We start from the raw sequence: 17445 nt of genomic DNA, 5'->3' as shown, positions 1-17445 counted from the left end.
ATCTCCATAGTAACAGAAAGGAAGCTCGTTTAGCTCCATGAATGGCAGACAAGATATTTATTAAGAGGGAATGCATTATTAGAAGTAGAAGTCTTCACAATAATAATTTAAAAATTTTCTTTACCTAAACTATTAAGAAATGAAAAGTTCAGATCTCAAAATATTTCAGATGTTTAAAACAGTGAGATATTATTAGTTTTATACCAATACATCTAGACAAGAAGAATTGTAAAATCTGACTTTTATTTATCTATCATGAAAAAATAGAATCAATAGTAAAAAAAATAAATTGCCACAAAGAAAAATCTAGGCTTAGTTGGTTTCATTAGGGTAATCAATCAAACATTTACAGAAGAAATTCTTCCAGTTTTATATATTTCATAGAGAACAGAAAAATAGAAGACCACTTCCATCATATTTTATAAGGCCAATGGAACCTTTGTTCAAAATCTAACAGGTAATTAAAGAACAAAACCAAACAAACAACAACAAAAAAGAAAAACATAACTGGAACTTAGATCTTTCACCTGCTAGTTCTGTTCAGCATTTCCTAGTCTGTATTGCCCTTTTCACAAGTCACTTATAAACTGTCATTGTATAAATATTTCCTCCACGTTCAAAAGTGAGAATAGATTAGCCTAGTCTCAGGCTTTAACACAATGTTAATTGAAAGGACAGTGTTGAGACTTGCTGTAACTGATTGATAGTACTGAGTTTCACCCTGGGAAGAATTCACAGATGGCCAGGGACCTGGTCAGCAGAGACTGTTCGCAGTTTCTTAACTTGGTCAGATGGTGGCTATTGAGATTCATCACCTTGTTCCTACTCCGAAGATGTCTGCTAAGTAATTGAGAATTAGCAGGCCCCTTTCCAACAATGATATCAGGGCACACTCATGGGAACTTACACTATTTGACTTTGAACAAGAGAAACCTTATTTGTCTGCAGATACAATCCCTTTGAGCACAATGATTCAGGCCAAAAACATTGGAGAAAGAAGTACAAATGACAATATACTACACTATTCATTTTTTTATGAACATCCAGGCCAGGAAAATCTACCTGGGTTCTCAAGAGAAGAAATAGGAATGCTGAGACATTCTAGATGATGGGAACGTTCTCTAACTTGATCTCAGTGGTGGTCACATTGATAAATGTAACAAGTGGGAAGCCATTGTACACTTAAAATTGTATTGTATTTAAATTAAGTATCAATTAAAACAAATAAGCATGGTACTATATGAAAGAGTAAAATTGTAATAATTTCTTTCTCCAAATATTAAAAAGAAATTCCAGATAGACAAAAGGCTTCAATACAAAAGGAAGAATTAGAAAGCCTTTGGGATATATCTGAGAATAATATCTTTCTGACTCTGGCAGTAGGGGATGATTTCTTGAATAAAGCTAAATGATAATGATCATAAGGACAGAAATTCATGATTCTGCTAAATTTAATGGTATTTTGAATAAAATGAAAATAAAGTACACAGAGAGGAAACTATTTATGGCATAGTTAAATAACAAAAGACTAATATTCAAAATATATTATATTTCCTAGGATCAATTATAAAAACAAGGGAACTCAACAGAAAATGGCCAGAAAACTTGAACAAGCAATTAACTCAAAAATAAATCTAAAGAGAGCCAAAAGTTATAGGGAAACATGACATAATATTTTTATAATCAGGAACATAAACATTGAAACCATCAGGATATGTCATTGTATATTCAATAACTTAATAAAATTTTAAAAGTCTGAAAAAACCAAGATCTGGTGAGAACTTTAGGCAGTGAGAACTCATTTACCTACTGGTGATATGCAAATTGACAAATCTCTAAGAAAGTGGCTTTAAGGTTACCTGATAAAGTTCAAGGTATACTTTCTTATATCACAGCAATTCTACTCCAGGATACAAAACCTATAGATACATGCACAAGTACAGGAGTATATATACCCAAGATACATGTCCAAGAATATTCATAACTGCATTGCTTATAATAGCTTAAATGTGGAAACAGACCACAGTAGAGAGTGACAATTCACACAGTAGAAGACAACATGGCAGCGATATAAATGAATAAACTACAACTACATGCAACAACAAGAATGAATAATGCAAAATATTGAACAAAGAAGCAAGAAAAAATATATGCTATACTGACACTGTTATTAAGTTAAAATATTTGGCAAAACTCAATTGTGTCATAAGAATACACATACAGGTGACAAGATGATATCTAAAACTAAATAAATGAGTATCATGAAATTCAGATTAGTTAGTTATACCCCTCAGAACAGAGGTTGGGAATGAAATATATGGGGTATTTAGAATGCTTGATATGTTCCATTTCTTGACCATAGTAGTAGTTGTCTCCTTTAATATGAATCACTAAACTATCCTTATGTTTTATGCAGTTATCTATTTGACATGTTTCCCTATAAAACAATAATTAAAAACACATTGAGATAGTTTTAACTCCTCTAGTGTAAATTTACCGAGAGGTTTTTATTACTGATTAGAACAACTCCTAACTTCATTTTGTCTTAGTTTCTCTGCATCCTACACATCTGCACTGGAAAGAAACTCCTCCTGATTGGCCTCTTAACTCTTAATGTAGCAACTTCATGCAGTTAGAAATTTATACTTATGAACTTTGTATGCACATTCAGTTACCTTGGATTTTCCCCCACTGCAAACATATTAAAATGGCAAATTCAAACTACAGAAATCATTTCTCCAAGGGCTTTTATATTTCTCCTTGAGAAAGTTATTGTCCCAGTAGTTCATGAAACATCCTTTACTGTGCTCAGCTTCTTCTTACATGTGATCTGAAGTATATAACAAGAACTCATTTCCTGCAAGCCATTTTCTACTTATGTATGACACATATAGAAGTTGAAATACTGAAATGTCACAGGTTTGTAGAAGAATTTCATTCTTACTATACGAAATGTCCCTAAGCTCTTATTCTGATATTGTGCATATTAAAACCAAATAGCTATGCTTGTATAAATATTAAATTCATTACTTTATAAAATTATTATAATGAATGAAAAATTATGCTAGTTCCCTAGGAAACCATCAGATTATCTTTCTTCCTTTAAATTATTCTAAGGCAAAAATAGAATCATTGATTAATACTTCTGGTAAGCATGTAAGGTCATTTAAATGCCAAATTCTCCCTCTTTCTTGTCTTTCAGACTATAATAGGGCCTGTAATGGATACTGTGATCATACTGTATGAAGACAAACAAAACCATAACTACTACAGGAAAAGCATATTCATCAATGTTTCTGGTCTTACTTTGCGAATGCCTCGACCAAGCTCTTCTCCGTAGTTGGTTCCAAGAATTTCAAAGTGGACATTGGGATTGCCTCCATTGTCTCCAAATTCCAGCTCTCCAGTCAACCCACTAACTCCACCCTAAAGGAGAGAGAAGATACTGATGTAAGATTTGAGAAAAAGTAAAATAGTAATAAAGCATTAGAAAGTTCTAGGAGCACAATTTCCATCTGTAAAATATATATTACTTCAAGTATGCAATTATAAACAGGCTATTTTTTTTTCTTAGTAAGTGCACAACATAAATAGGAGAGCAATTGAATGTACTCTTGAGAATCACTTAGTCCAAACTCATCCACTTCACAGACTAGAATATTTAGACCCAATTAATCAAATGTTTACAATAACTGACATCATTTTACAGCTGAGACTAAATTGCAGGTACGATGTTTGCCACCATACCTTCTGACATGCATGGATCCATCAGTCAGAAAACAAGATGCTTCTGGAGAGCATGAAATCTACTCAGAGACATGCTTTGACAGTATTCTTTCTCCAGCACAATGCCATTCTAATTTGACCTAAAATTACATCTGGGATTCTTAAAAGGCACGGTTTATAATTTATTAGAGGATTATTTTTCCTCCTTCTATAAATATCTTTTCTAAATTAAAAAAATAAAGCTAAATTGAGCTTGAAATCTGTTTTTGCTCTTAAACAGTAGTGCTGGCTGTTGAGATTCACTGGGAATTTCCAAACTTCATATCTCATTCAACATGACAGATGTTCATTTCCCCAACAGATGGTAATGTAGGTCATACTTCTCTCTTTCTTGTTTACCATTTTTTTCTCAGGTTAGTGTATCAGCCTTCATATTATTTAGAATTTTATAAGTAAAAATCATATTCTGAGTTACTTCTTTACTACAATATTTCTAACTTAGAATTTTGACCTGACAATCATATTTATCTGTCCAACCTACCTCAGTTTGTAAATTGCTTTAAGCATCATCTCTATGATGTTGATAATTAAATATATGGACAGATCCTGATTTATGGTTGGCTTCTGATTTTTTTTCAACTTTGCAAGGGTACAGAAGCAACACGCATCTGGTAGAAACCACACTTCAAATTTTGAATTTTGATCTTTCCCCTCTGGGCTAGCGACATGTGGTTTGACACTCTCACGTTGCTGGTCAGCCGCAGGGAGCACAGATCCCAGTTAGCCAAGCACTCCAAATGGTAAACAACAAGTACTCTAACAGTGTTCTCGGTTACCAGTGATTTTTGGATATTGTGTGCTGAGCACATTAGGGTAAGTTAGGCTAATCTGTTATTGTTGGTAAGTTAGGTGTATTAAATTCATCTTCGACAACCAATACTTTCAACTTACAATAGGTTTATTGGGACATAATCATCATAAGTCATGGAGTATCTGTACCTCATTTGCCACAACCTGTAACTGAACTTCTGGTATTTTTCAGCAGGTATTATAATGCTGTATTTCCTACTGCATATCTGCGTAGCAGCCCATTGCATGATACTAAACTCATAACAGGCATTCAGTAAAACCACTGCTTACTCATTACTTTCAATGTTTAATCTATTTCATTTTTGCAACAATTATAATCAATAAAACTGATCCTCAATAATTATTTCCTAATAAGCTAGCTTCTCTTTTATTATCCAGTTATACTAGTAACAGACATGTTGAATTTGATATGTCTGTGCTTGTCTCGTGTATGTTTTAACAGTCAATATCATGAATTTTGGCATCAGACTTCCCAGATTTGACCCATGGTATCGGAATCAACTATCTGTGTAAACCTGGCTAAGCCATCTAATTTCTCTATGTCTCAGTTTCTGTCTCTGTTAAATGGCATTATTATAAAATAATAGCATCTACCCCAGAAGCCTGTTATGAGTTTTATAATGCATATAAAGAATATAGTAGAGTGTTTGATAAATTGTAGAAATTTAATTACAGTCGCTATCTACATGATTTTTTCATTCTGTAATTTTGAAGAATTTCAAGTTCTGCTAAAAATTGTAGGCATGCTCTTGTTTTTGTTTTTCAACTCATGCTTATTAGGGTGGCAAAATTTCATAATATGCTTGAATATTCACAAGGCTTTGGAAAATGATTTTACAAATTTTGACTCAATTACATTTCATTTATTAGTATTTGGATAGAAAAGAGTTAAAGCATCTTGTCTATGATCTATTCAGTCTTTTTACAAGTCAATTGGATCCTACATGTTCTCTCGGTACTAATATTTCAAGGAATTCAATTATTCCTTAAAATTTTAAAGATCAGGATAAGTGCAGTGGATCTTATTATGATTAATATCACCAAATGGCAAGTACTGTGGGAGTTTGACTGACAAATATAGCGTATATTACTACATTTAAATTTAAACCACTGGTGTTCAGTAATCTTTTTATAAGAGCTTATATTTTCCTCAATCATACTTCGGTAATATCCCCAATATTATCATAATCTTAAATTTTTTGTTGTAGTGCTCTATTTCTAGGAAAAAGAAGAAAAATATTGCATATCAGTATGATTGCTTCATTGCTATATGTCAGTAATTTCTAAACTTTTGAACATTACACTGCCTGGTACTGTATTATTATGATTCCCAACCAATACTCATATGACCACTCCAGGCCAATGTCTTTATACCCTAGCTTATATCTAGTACTGAGCATCTTAGTCTACTTCCATTACACAAGGTAAATACCCGTAAGTCAGGGTACCTGATGGAGTTCACTGTGGCCTCCACTTACTCTTACCCTGTTCATCTTTTTGACTCTGTAAGTCATCTTCTTTTTGCTATATTCTTAATTAGCTATTAGCATCTGTAATCAGTAAACCCTTCCCCAAAATATTCACATGCTTTTGACCTTTTTTTTTTCATTTATCCTCATTTCAACCTTGGAAACAGAGACTAGGTAAAAATGTGTGCTGGCCAGGTAGTAACGACAGTCCTTGTCTTTGTGTATGTGCAGTCATGGCTTTTATCTCTTGATCATATAGCAGATTCTAAACGAAATAAGCTGCTGACACATTGATAGTATGAGTAACATATACAAATAATTTTTAAATGTGCTTTAAATTGACAGTAAAAATTGGCACCAGAGCAATCCTTTATCAAAGTACCACATAAAATTGGCTTGGATTTCATCCTACCTACTCTGTATAGAAAAACCAGTAAGCATCAAACATAGAAAGCATTAGAGAAGAAAAAATTAAAAAGAGTAGAACCAAAGGTTGGTAATAACTTACCACTGGAAAACCAGTTTCTGAAAGGAAACAAATTATTGTTCCCCAGTGAAAGGATAAGTTGGAAAAAAGAAAAAATGCATTATTAAAAATTTATTTAACTTTGTTTATGAAGCTTGAAGAATTTTCTCCCTGTGCTTGAATCTGCATAATAACTTAAAGATTCTTTCTGAAGATCATATGGAACATCAAATATTTTTGACACTCATATAATTTCCTTATATACATTCTTAGTTTCCTTGCCACCTGAAGACATGATTGGTAACCAAGGACACTCTGTTAAATAAACATGAGCCCAGCAAGGCAGTGAACATATTGAGACAAGGCAGGCTCAGTGGCGTGTCCTGATGCCTCATGCTTCATATGTTAATTTCAGGTAGGAAAAGTGCCTGCCAAAAGGAAAATACTACATTTTCTATTTATAAAAGAAATGTAATGGGTAGATAAACACTAAGATACAGGATGTAAAGTAAAAAATTTAAAACAAACCAACTTGTGTGAAATGCTTAGGAAAATTTGAGTTTCCATATAACATTTACATGTGCAAATAGATATAGACTTACATATGTACATATACACTCAAATATTCATTCACAATGAGACTTGAAGCAAACTGATTGGTAAATGGGAGGTGACTAGCACACTGATCATACTATTTCCATCTTAGGAAAGAAGAAACTGAGGCCCACAACTACTTTCTTGAGGAACCTGAACTAAAACCTTCATTGTGGGCCTCATACTTTTTCCTCTAGATTACATAAACTGTATGTCCAACATAACATATGTACATCATGGTGAGTTACTTTAAAATGTATGCTGAACTAAACTAAACTTATACCATTTTACCCACTTTATGATTCAAATGGCCTTGAACATGGAGTGTATATTGATGAGTCCACAAAGGGACTATTCCAAAGGCAAACTGCTTTTCTTAAAAGTACTTGTGGCAGCAAGTTTATTTGCACGCATTTGTAAAAAGTCCAGCTTACATTTCCAAGTCGGTACTGTTTCTGGCAAATCAGATTATGTTTTCTTAAATTCTCTCTCTCCTTCAGGTTTATCAATTCTAAATGGTATACAGTGATTTACATGAAAAGTAAAGTAATATGTTTTCATTCCTTGGGTATACAAATTTAACAACATCAGGACCTGCAACTTTTGAGAGTTATTTTTGTTGAAGTCAGAAACCATTTTCTTCTTCTTCCTTACATATTCACCTTAAATTACCAAATCTTATTTCAATAACCTAAATATCTCCTAAAGACATTTACTTCTGTCCCTCACCATGACCCACACCATTGCCTAAGCTTCCTCTGCATTGGATCCTCAGCCTCTTAACTGCTGTTTTCCCATCCAGTCTGTCCTGGTCCAATGGCAGCTGCAGGAGGGATTCTCCACTTGGCAGCCACTGGTAATCTTTTGTTTAAAATACCTCAGTGGCTCTTAACCTCAAATAAAATTTAGAAACTTTTAATATCATTTACAAAACCCTTCATGATCTTTTCACTACCTAGTCTTTGACTTGATAAGGAATGAAGGCCCTACTCTGTCTCTATTCTAGCCACCTTGGTCTCATTTCAGATGTTTAATGTGACAGGCTTCCTTTCCTGCGAACCTGCTAACATTTAATACCCTGCACCAAACATTCTTCCTTTCCCATTTCTGGAATACTCCTGTATTTTTTGTCTCCTGGCTGATGCCAACTCATCTTAAACGTTTCCACTTATCTGCCACTCTAATGCCTAATTAGGTCCTCCAGTCATATATTGCCAGAACAGGTGGTGTTTCCTCTTTTGTAGGAGTGATCACACTTGCAATTATTTTTGATATTTCTATTTTGCTTCCTTACTCTGTGATCTAACAGTATAGCATATGGTAGTATTCAATAAATATTAGTTGAATAAATTTATTGCCATAAAAGAATTACAGTAATTTCAATATTTTTATCATTTTGAAGATTACTTTTAGATATCAACATGTATCAAGATATCTCTTTTTGATATATTTATCAAAATGTTTCAATATGAGAAAATATATTAATACTAAAAGATATGAGATCTTGCCACAAATATTTTTATATTATAGTTTCCCACATTCAGTACTGAAAATGATTACCACAAAGGATTTAACAAGAAATGATCAGTTAAGACAATGTGGAAGTCTTTGATTTAAGGATCTATCAATTTTTTTTTATTCAAGGATCTATCAAATCTTGATTAGTTACTTGTGTAGAATACATAGAAAATGTCACTGTTTTCATATGTAATCACATATTTTGAGTGTAACATTTTTATTAGTTTTATTTTTAATCATCGAACAAAAGCTGTAAGCATATTCTTTCTAAAACTCAGCTGATGGTGTCAGACTCTTAAACTCAAAAAAAAAAAATTTAGCATCTTTCATTTACCTAGAAAATAAATTCCTTTCCTCAATCTCTTTCTACTCCAAACTATTTTCTCCATGTGTTCTGTGAACTCTAGTAGTTTAATCCATCTTTGTCATTGTCCAGATTTTATCCCAAAAGATATGTCAACTACAGTAGTCCTACCACTGAAAATATGTTCTTCTCCATAGCTTTACACATCTCAAACCTGTTCATTTCCACATTTGCATTGAGATGCTATCTATCACTTCCATGTAATTTTTTCTCTAATCTATTTTCTCTGTTTTGGGTCAGGTTCCTCTGGAAACAGCTTGAAATGGAGATTTGTGTGCAGGAGGGTTATTTGAAGTGCTCTCAGAAAAGTACCTGCAAAGGAGTGAGAACAGAGGGATTGGACAGAGGGAGGGGGAAAATGCAATGCAAATACAACAGCAGCTCAGGTGATCCCACTGGCCAGTCTCTGATTACTTTCCAAATGAAGGCAAGGGACTCTGATCTTTCTCATTTTGCATTCATCAGTCATTGGGTGCATGCTTTCCCAGAAAGGATGTAGAGCAGCTCCCTTCTGCCCTGCACAGTTCCTAGTCAGTGTTTCAGCTGTGCACCCTCCTGAGAAAGAATGCCTCAGCCATGAAGTGGGGTCTGAGTGAGTGCCACTGCACACTGCAGTATGCTCTTTTCTAAGGTTCCACAGGATCTTAATTTTTACCACATTTGGGCCTTTGTTGCCTCTCATTAGAGTATTACTTTTTGTATATTTAGCTGATATTTACTACTAGGCTCTAAATTCCTTTTCGGCTAATCGCATATGAGAACTTGAATAATACATTCCACAAGCTAGGCATTTGATAAATATGTGTTAAGAGAGTGACGAATACATGAGTGAACAAAGCGTACTCTTGGGAACCACTTCAATATTAACAGCAGTAAAAAATAGCAAATGATTGCCATGTAATCATAGAACAAGTCTGTAAATAAAAATAAGATACTCATGTGGCATGGTATAATATAATACTCTTCCACAATCTGTAAGAAAGATGGCAGACCTGCATGGATTAAACTGATATCAAAATATCCCAGAAAAGTGATTTTCAAACTGTGGTTTGAGACACTCTTATGGTGGTAACCATGGAGATCCCTTCCTTCTCTCTTCCAGAGCTTTCAGCTTTCATCTGTTTTATTTATTTAATTTAAAAGATGTAAATGCTTGTTGTAGGGTGCGTACAATAGCACCATCAAATTTAAATTATATAATATGAAAACTCCAAAATACAAATTATAATTAAATGTAGCTTCTCATATTAAACTGGAGAATGAATATATGTACAAATAAACTTTTTGCCACAAAAGCTTTTAAAAATGTAGTCAGCACCTTTGAAATACAGGGTCTGGCAGAAGTTACGGCCTGCTTGAGTATGGTTGGTAGGGTAATACTATGGGTGTAATAATTTATAGTTTTAATTTGAACATCTCACCTAAAATGTCATGTGGTATGCTTGAGTGTGATATTGTTATGTAACAGAATTTCATGCTTATGATTTTGTAATAAAAAGGGGGTGTTATTTGTGCCAGACCCTGTAGTTCTCTTGCATCCTCATCAATGTTCACTCCAACTTCAGAGCACTTGAAAAAGCCTTATTATAACTAAGGCACTGTTTATGTAATATTAACACTAGAGCTTATTATACCCCTATCTTTTGGTTCATATATATTTTCATTAGCCAAATATGTTTCACAGTAGTGAAGTGTTTACTTCTGCCATGAACAATGAAAGGGGAAAATGGTATGGTATACAGAACTGGAAGCCAGAAAACTTGGCATTGAAATCTAATTTGCTGTTTCACCAAATTATGATAAGTCATTTAAGTTTTCTGAGGTTCGGTATTCTCTGCCTTATAACTGGGGGAAATAAATAGGATTACTCTTATTTTACCTTGGTACTCTAAAATTGTACACCTAAAATTGTGTAAGTTGCTAATAAGCAGAAAAAGTATAAAATATAATAAAACAAAAATAGAATATATATTTATAGAATTTTTAAAAAATCTCTTTTGAAATAAAATGCATAATATACTTAATAGCAAAAAAACCGGTGGCATTTTTATTAAACCAAGATGCTCTTTATCACCAAATTATACAAGCTTGGAAGTGGAAGCCAAAGCACTTAACCAAAAAAAAAAGTTTTATTTTCTTACTTTTGAAAATTTTCTCTATCATTAAGTTAGGAAAATGTTTACATATTAGAATAAAGTGTCAGAGGTAACCTAGAACCTAATCATTTCCAACCACTCATTTCTAATCCTGTTGTAGCCATGCAACCAGCCTCTTGAAGGAATCACACTGGAGTGCTTGGACGGGGATAAAGGCTCTGGCAAAGTCCTATCTCATATACAAAACTCCAACCATATGGTTGACTGCTATTAGAAAGTCTAACACAAAAATCATGACCCACAATGCCATCTTCAAAAGAAAGACTGACATCCTGCTATCTGTATAACACATACAGATTAAGAGCTCTGGTGCCAAAAAAAAAAAAGGTACTTTATTAAAATTATTTCTACTATGTATTGTAAATTGGCACAATATTTTTATTTAAAATGTGAAAAAAGTATTTTTATTTAAAACATGAAAAAAGTGAAATACTTTACTAAGACAACTGAACCCAGGTTCGAAAATTTTTGTGGATCCAAATAATGATTTTAAGAATGTTTTTCTACTGATGGCAATGGTAGCAGCTGACTAGCCTGAAGGTTGCCCTTACAAGGGAACAAGTGCAATACCCACGTGCAGATGAGCAGAACACACAGCACTGATCACTAGAGCTTCAGACCAAGTGAACAGTTTTTCCATCACTGTCAAAAAGTCATCATCAGCCAAGGCATGTGGTGCTTCTTCAAACATATCTTTGGTAACTGCTATGTCAGACTGACCTCTAAGATTTTCAAAAATTGTAATTAGAGCTGTTGTTTTTACCCTTAGATAAAATAAGATTTTTTTCAATGCTTCAGCTGAGTCTTCTTTCCATTTAGAAGAGACGACACTCTTTCTTGTAGTAAGAATATAGGTGTCATCTAGGGGTCAGTAGCAGACAGACTGCATCAGAGCTTCTCAGAGGTGTTTTGCCTCTTCAACATTGATTGCTTCAACTTTGAAAATATTACTTTTGCATTGGCTTCTGCTAGGCCAATTAACGATTCTGGCTGTCAAGTAAATGCAGCTAACACTAATAATATGTACATACATTTTCATCAGAGCCTGGCTGATGTCCTAGCTCAGCCAAGGCATGACTGTGCTGTGACTGTGATAATGGAGTTCCTCAGCACTGCCATGTCCATGAATTCTCCCCCCACCTGCTCCTGGCCTTGGTAGCACAGAGTCACAATGTCGTGAAACAAAAGCCTCTCACAGGCTTCAAACTGAGGGTCTAGCATGAGGAAGATCAAATTGAACCTTGATAATTAACATGTGTGGTAGTTGAATATTTTCTTTTTTGTGTTTTATTTTTAATTTTCAATGGCAATCATCAGTTTCTTCTCTGTATTATGAGTTAGTTTCTGTTTTGTTTGTTCATTTATTTCCTTTTTTAGATTTGACATGTAAGGGAAATCATATGGTTTTTGTCTCTGACTTATTTCACTTAGCATAATACCTTCTAGGTCCATCCATGTTGTTGCAAATGATATTTCATTCTTTTATCTGTCCAAGTATATGTACCACCTCTTTTCTTTTTATGTTATATATCATCTCTTCTTTATCCATTCTTTTTCTTATTTAATCTTTTGATTAGAACATCTAATTTATTTATCTTTATTTATACTTAAGCAAGTAGTTACTGCCATTTTATTGCTTTCTGATTGTCCTGCAATTCATCTCTGTTCTTTTCTGATTCTGTCACTCTCTTTTCATGTATGCTGATGGATTTCTGTAGTGTTGTTTGGATTCCTTTCTCTCTTTATTTCTTACATCTCTCTCTTTCTCTCTCTCTCTCTCTCTCTCTCTCTCTCTCTCTCTCTCTCTCTCTCTGTTTGTGGTTACCAGGTGCTTTATACATAGCAAGCTGTTTATAGCAGCCTATTTTACATTGATGGCCACTTAAGTCTGAACATATTCTAAAGTCATTACCATTTTTACTGACCCTCCACATTGATGTTTTTGCATTTTTTTACTTCTTTTGTATGTGTGTATTCCTCAGTTTACTATTGTTACACTTGGGTTTTAACCATTGTACTAGCTTAGTGTTGGTTACTGCTTTGGTTTGCCTTTGTCAGGGAGAATTTTTTCTTTCTGATATTTTCTTATTAACATTTTTTACTTATTTTTCTTTTTCTTAAAGAAGCCCCTTTAAGATTTTTTGCAATGCTGGTTTGCTGGTGATGAACTTAAGGTTTTTCTTGTCCAGGAATCTCTATATATCTCCTTTGGTCTTAAATGATAACCTTGCTGGGTAGAGCAATCTTGGTTGTAGGTCCTTGTTTTCACCACTTTGAATACTTTCTGCCAGTCCCTCCTGGCCTGAAATGTTTTTGTTGAGAAATCAGCTGCCAGTCTTAAGGGAGCTCCCCTGTAGGTAACTAACTTCTTTTCTTTTGCTGCCTTTAAGTTTCTTTCTCTGTCTTTAACCTTTGGATTTTAATTATGATGTGTCTAAGTATGGACCTCTTTGTGTTTATCTCTGTGCTTCCTGGACTCTCCCCAGATTAGGAAAGTTTTCAGTAATTATTTGTTCAGATAGAGTTTTAAGCCCTTGCTCTTGGTTTTTCTTTCTGGTACTACTATTATGCAAATGATGTTATGCTTGATGTTGTCCCAGAGGCTCCTTAAACTAGCCTCAGTTTTTTTATTCTTTATTGTTCTTTTTGCTATTCTGATTGAATGTTTTCTGCTACCCTGTCTCCAAAGCGCTGATTTAATCCTCTGCTTCATTTAATCTGATATTGATTCCATGTAATGTATTATTCATTTCAGTTATTATATTCTTCATTTCTTACTTTGTTCTTTTTTATGTTTTCTATCTCCTTTTTTGTTTCCTCTCTTTGCTGAAGTTTTCACTGAGATCATCTATTCTTCTCCTGAGTTCACTGAGCACCCCTATAACCAGTGTTTTGACTCTGCATCTGCTAGATTGTTAGCCTCTATTTTGTTTAGTTCCTTTTCTAGAGTTTTGTTCTATTACTTTATTTGGGATATGTTTCTTTGTCTCCTTATTTTGGCTGCTTCTCTGTGTTTGTTTTTATGTAGGTACATCAGCTATGTCTTCTAGTCTTGGCAGAGTAGGCTTATACAGGAGGTATCCTAGGTGGCTTAATGGAACAGTCTCCCTGCTTTTCACCTATGAGCTGAGAGCTCCAACAATATACCTTGTGTGGGTTGTGCATACTCTCCTTTTATAGTTGATTCTTGATTACCGCTAGCATGTCAGTGGGTGGGATTGACCCTCAGGTTGACTGGCTATGAGGACTGGCTATGACTTCAACAGACAAGCTGTTGTTCAGAGACTGACCCACAGAGTAGGATTCACTTTAGCAGGACTCTGGTGCCTGCCAAATTCACCCTTTGGGTATGTTGTTTGTGGCACTAATTGGGTGGTGCTCTAGTGTGGCCTGAAGCTGGCCATCAGGAGTATTCATTTGGGGGTCCCTTGGGAGGGGTTCTAATGTACGCCAAACTCAACTGCTGCCTGTGACCAGCCCTGGGCACCCGGTCAGACCTACATGGTGATCTGTGATTGGCAGCTACCTGCACTGGGCTTAGAGGATCCTAGGAGTGGATATGCTGTGAACTGAGGGTGGCTGCCACTAGTGCCAGGAATGGAGTCATTCAGCAAGAGGTACAGGGCACATGGAGACAAGTGGCTGCTTGCTTTATTTTCTTTTTTAGATGCCACATGTAAGTGAAATCATATTTGTGATTTGGATTGTGAACCCTTAAGATGGTTTGAGGAAAGTCCATAGCATGATCTTAGGTTAGCCACTTGTGCGGGTTAGTCTCTGAAAGAGGTTTGGACTTGTATTCGTGACAGTGTGCACACACACACACACATACACACACCAACATACATACTCAAAAGTCTGTGAAAGCATAGTAGTAAATAAAATGAAATATGTATGAAGAAACTCTGACTCCTTACTGAGGACTATAAAGATGACTATATGGACAGACACTATGTCCATAGATAGGAAGACCCAGTATCTTAAAATTATTGTCTCAAAAATATTCTATAAAATCTACATAAATAACAATGGGTTGGGGGTACTGATGATATCTGGAAGAAATAAACATTTGAGAATTAACCTCTAATTTTTGAAAACAGAAGAGAAATGTGGAGACACCTATTCTACCAATTCAAAAAATAAATTATAAAGCTTCAACACAAGAGTGCCTTGGAAACCATTACCTCCCTCTTTACTGGACATTTATAGTACTTAGGTCAACTGCATTGCTTTTTAAACTCTTTTTCCTCATCTTCCCAATTAGAATATAAATAATTGAAGGACAGATAGTTCTTCAAATTCTTTGCCTTCTTGCAGCAGCACACAGGTTTTGTAAAATATATATAGCATGCTCTTAAGTTAGGCATTCAGTGGGGATGGTTACTTGAATGTAATTAAGAATTTTATCACTAGAATAGTCCCATCCCAATAAAGAGCCTGACTTCATTCATGAGGTTTGGTGCCGACTTCTTTCCAAGCTTTGCACTCCCTTTCCCTGTGACTCCACAACTGGACAAGATTAAGAACACTCATCCTGAACCTCCTTCTTGAAACCCACAGGAAATTTAAGCCTCACAAATCTCCAGACCAAGTAAATGGTAACTTTTTTCAGTTCCAGACCCTAGCCCTTACAAGGCCCAGCCCTGCTCTTCCCCCAAGCCTCTGTGTGAGCAGCACATTTTCCCTCAGATGTTCTCTGTGTGGAGTATTATCAGCCTCAGTACATGCCCAGGATGACCAAAATGCTCATATGAGGCAAAGCAATATAACTGGGCGGGGGGGAGGAGCCATTTTTTAAGGTCATTTTGAAATGGGAGACAAAAAATAATAAACTGAACACTTGCAATCATGTGTATAACTCAAACTTAGGTTTATGAATACATAGAATGGATATATTCCTTTAAAAAGCCTCACTGAGCTGAGCTCACAGGGACAAATATGCAAATATACCTCTAAAGTAAAGTTTCATAGTTATTGTGTTATATCATTGTTTTAATTATACATTTTGTAACAGAAACACTATATATATTGAATAGCTCCAGGAGATACACTTCATTTAGTGGTGTCTTTCTTTTCCTCCTACTGATACTCTCATTAAATACGTGTCACTTAAGCCACCTCCCAAACTATTTTTCTGTCTTTGAGACAGCTTCAGGAAAATGAATATACTCAAGTTCTGCATCCTAGCCAAACCATGAATTAATAAATTGGTAGGAACAGAATCATGTTGAACAACCTCTCTTGGATCCATTACCTGCCAATTCTCTGCACAGATAGGGAGATTTTGGCAATACCTTGAGTTTAAATTTGACTTACACATTTTCAGTTTAAACAATAGTTACCTGCCAATATATTTGATACATTTAATTCTCAAGCACTTCTATTGATAAGAACCTAAATCTCATTATACTTAGTCTTTTGCAAAGAGGAAGCAGTACCAAAAGAAAGATACAAGCTAATCTCCATTTGAAACATTTCTTTCTTCCACTTCCTGGTTTTTGTACTTCTAGTTCACTTCTAATGCTAAAGTTTTAGATTTTTCTTTGAGTTTTTAAAATACATTCATATTTCATTTGACTAGCTTTTTCTCTTTTTGTTTCAGGAAAGGCAAACATGTGCAGAAAGAGAAAAGAGAGGTAAAATAAAGAACATAAACTCTCAAATGGCTGTCTCCTCTGTGTAAAGGTACTAGATAAATTTGTTTTATTAATCATTTCATTTTAAATCTAAGAAGCTGTGCGAGACAGATAGAAAACGCCAGCAAGGATGACATGATAAAGAGGCTAATAAACTGCAGAGTGCTCATACTATTGAGAGGAGCTGAACAACATAAACTGCCTCCTGGGAATGGAACAGGTAGCTCAGCCAAAGCAGGTCATAGCCAGGCTAGTGAAGAAAAATAATGCCAAGAAAAATAATGCCATCAGTACCAAACAGTTTACAAATACTGCAAATTATTATGCAAATTATGAATTATACCTTTATTATAACATAAATTAAAGGTCATTACATCTGAGGCCTTAACCATGAAGCCGCTGAATGAAAGAACAGAGAACCCTAGTGCTCAGGCTCCATTTATTCTGCTGATGGTGCAATGTAAAGAAAAAAAAAATTACACTTTGTGACAGGCTCCAAACTAATTTTAACATTTCTAACTCTAATGATATAACCAAAGCAATTTAAAAATATTTCAACCATTAACTTTCTATCTGCATAAAATTTATGTTACAAATAAAAAAAGAGTACCCTATTTTATATATGTATGACTTTGTGACCCTTTAC

At 34.6% G+C, this 17445-nt stretch overlaps 1 protein-coding gene across 1 annotated transcript in view; it reads right to left on the bottom strand.

Annotated features, from left to right (window-relative positions):
• GRID2 (glutamate ionotropic receptor delta type subunit 2) overlaps positions 1-17445 on the bottom strand; it is a 1404853-nt gene that overhangs the window by 546191 nt on the left and 841217 nt on the right. Inside the window, exon 8 of the mRNA XM_045820339.1 lies at positions 3307-3426. Within this exon, the coding sequence (XP_045676295.1) occupies positions 3307-3426 (120 nt within the window). The remainder of the gene's footprint in view (positions 1-3306; positions 3427-17445) is intronic.

This window comes from Phyllostomus hastatus, unplaced genomic scaffold, assembly GCF_019186645.2.
Source record: "Phyllostomus hastatus isolate PE091 unplaced genomic scaffold, TTU_PhHast_1.1 phas_scaffold_39, whole genome shotgun sequence".
Lineage (NCBI taxonomy): Eukaryota > Metazoa > Chordata > Mammalia > Chiroptera > Phyllostomidae > Phyllostomus > Phyllostomus hastatus.
This window is presented reverse-complemented; position numbering and strand designations above follow the sequence as displayed.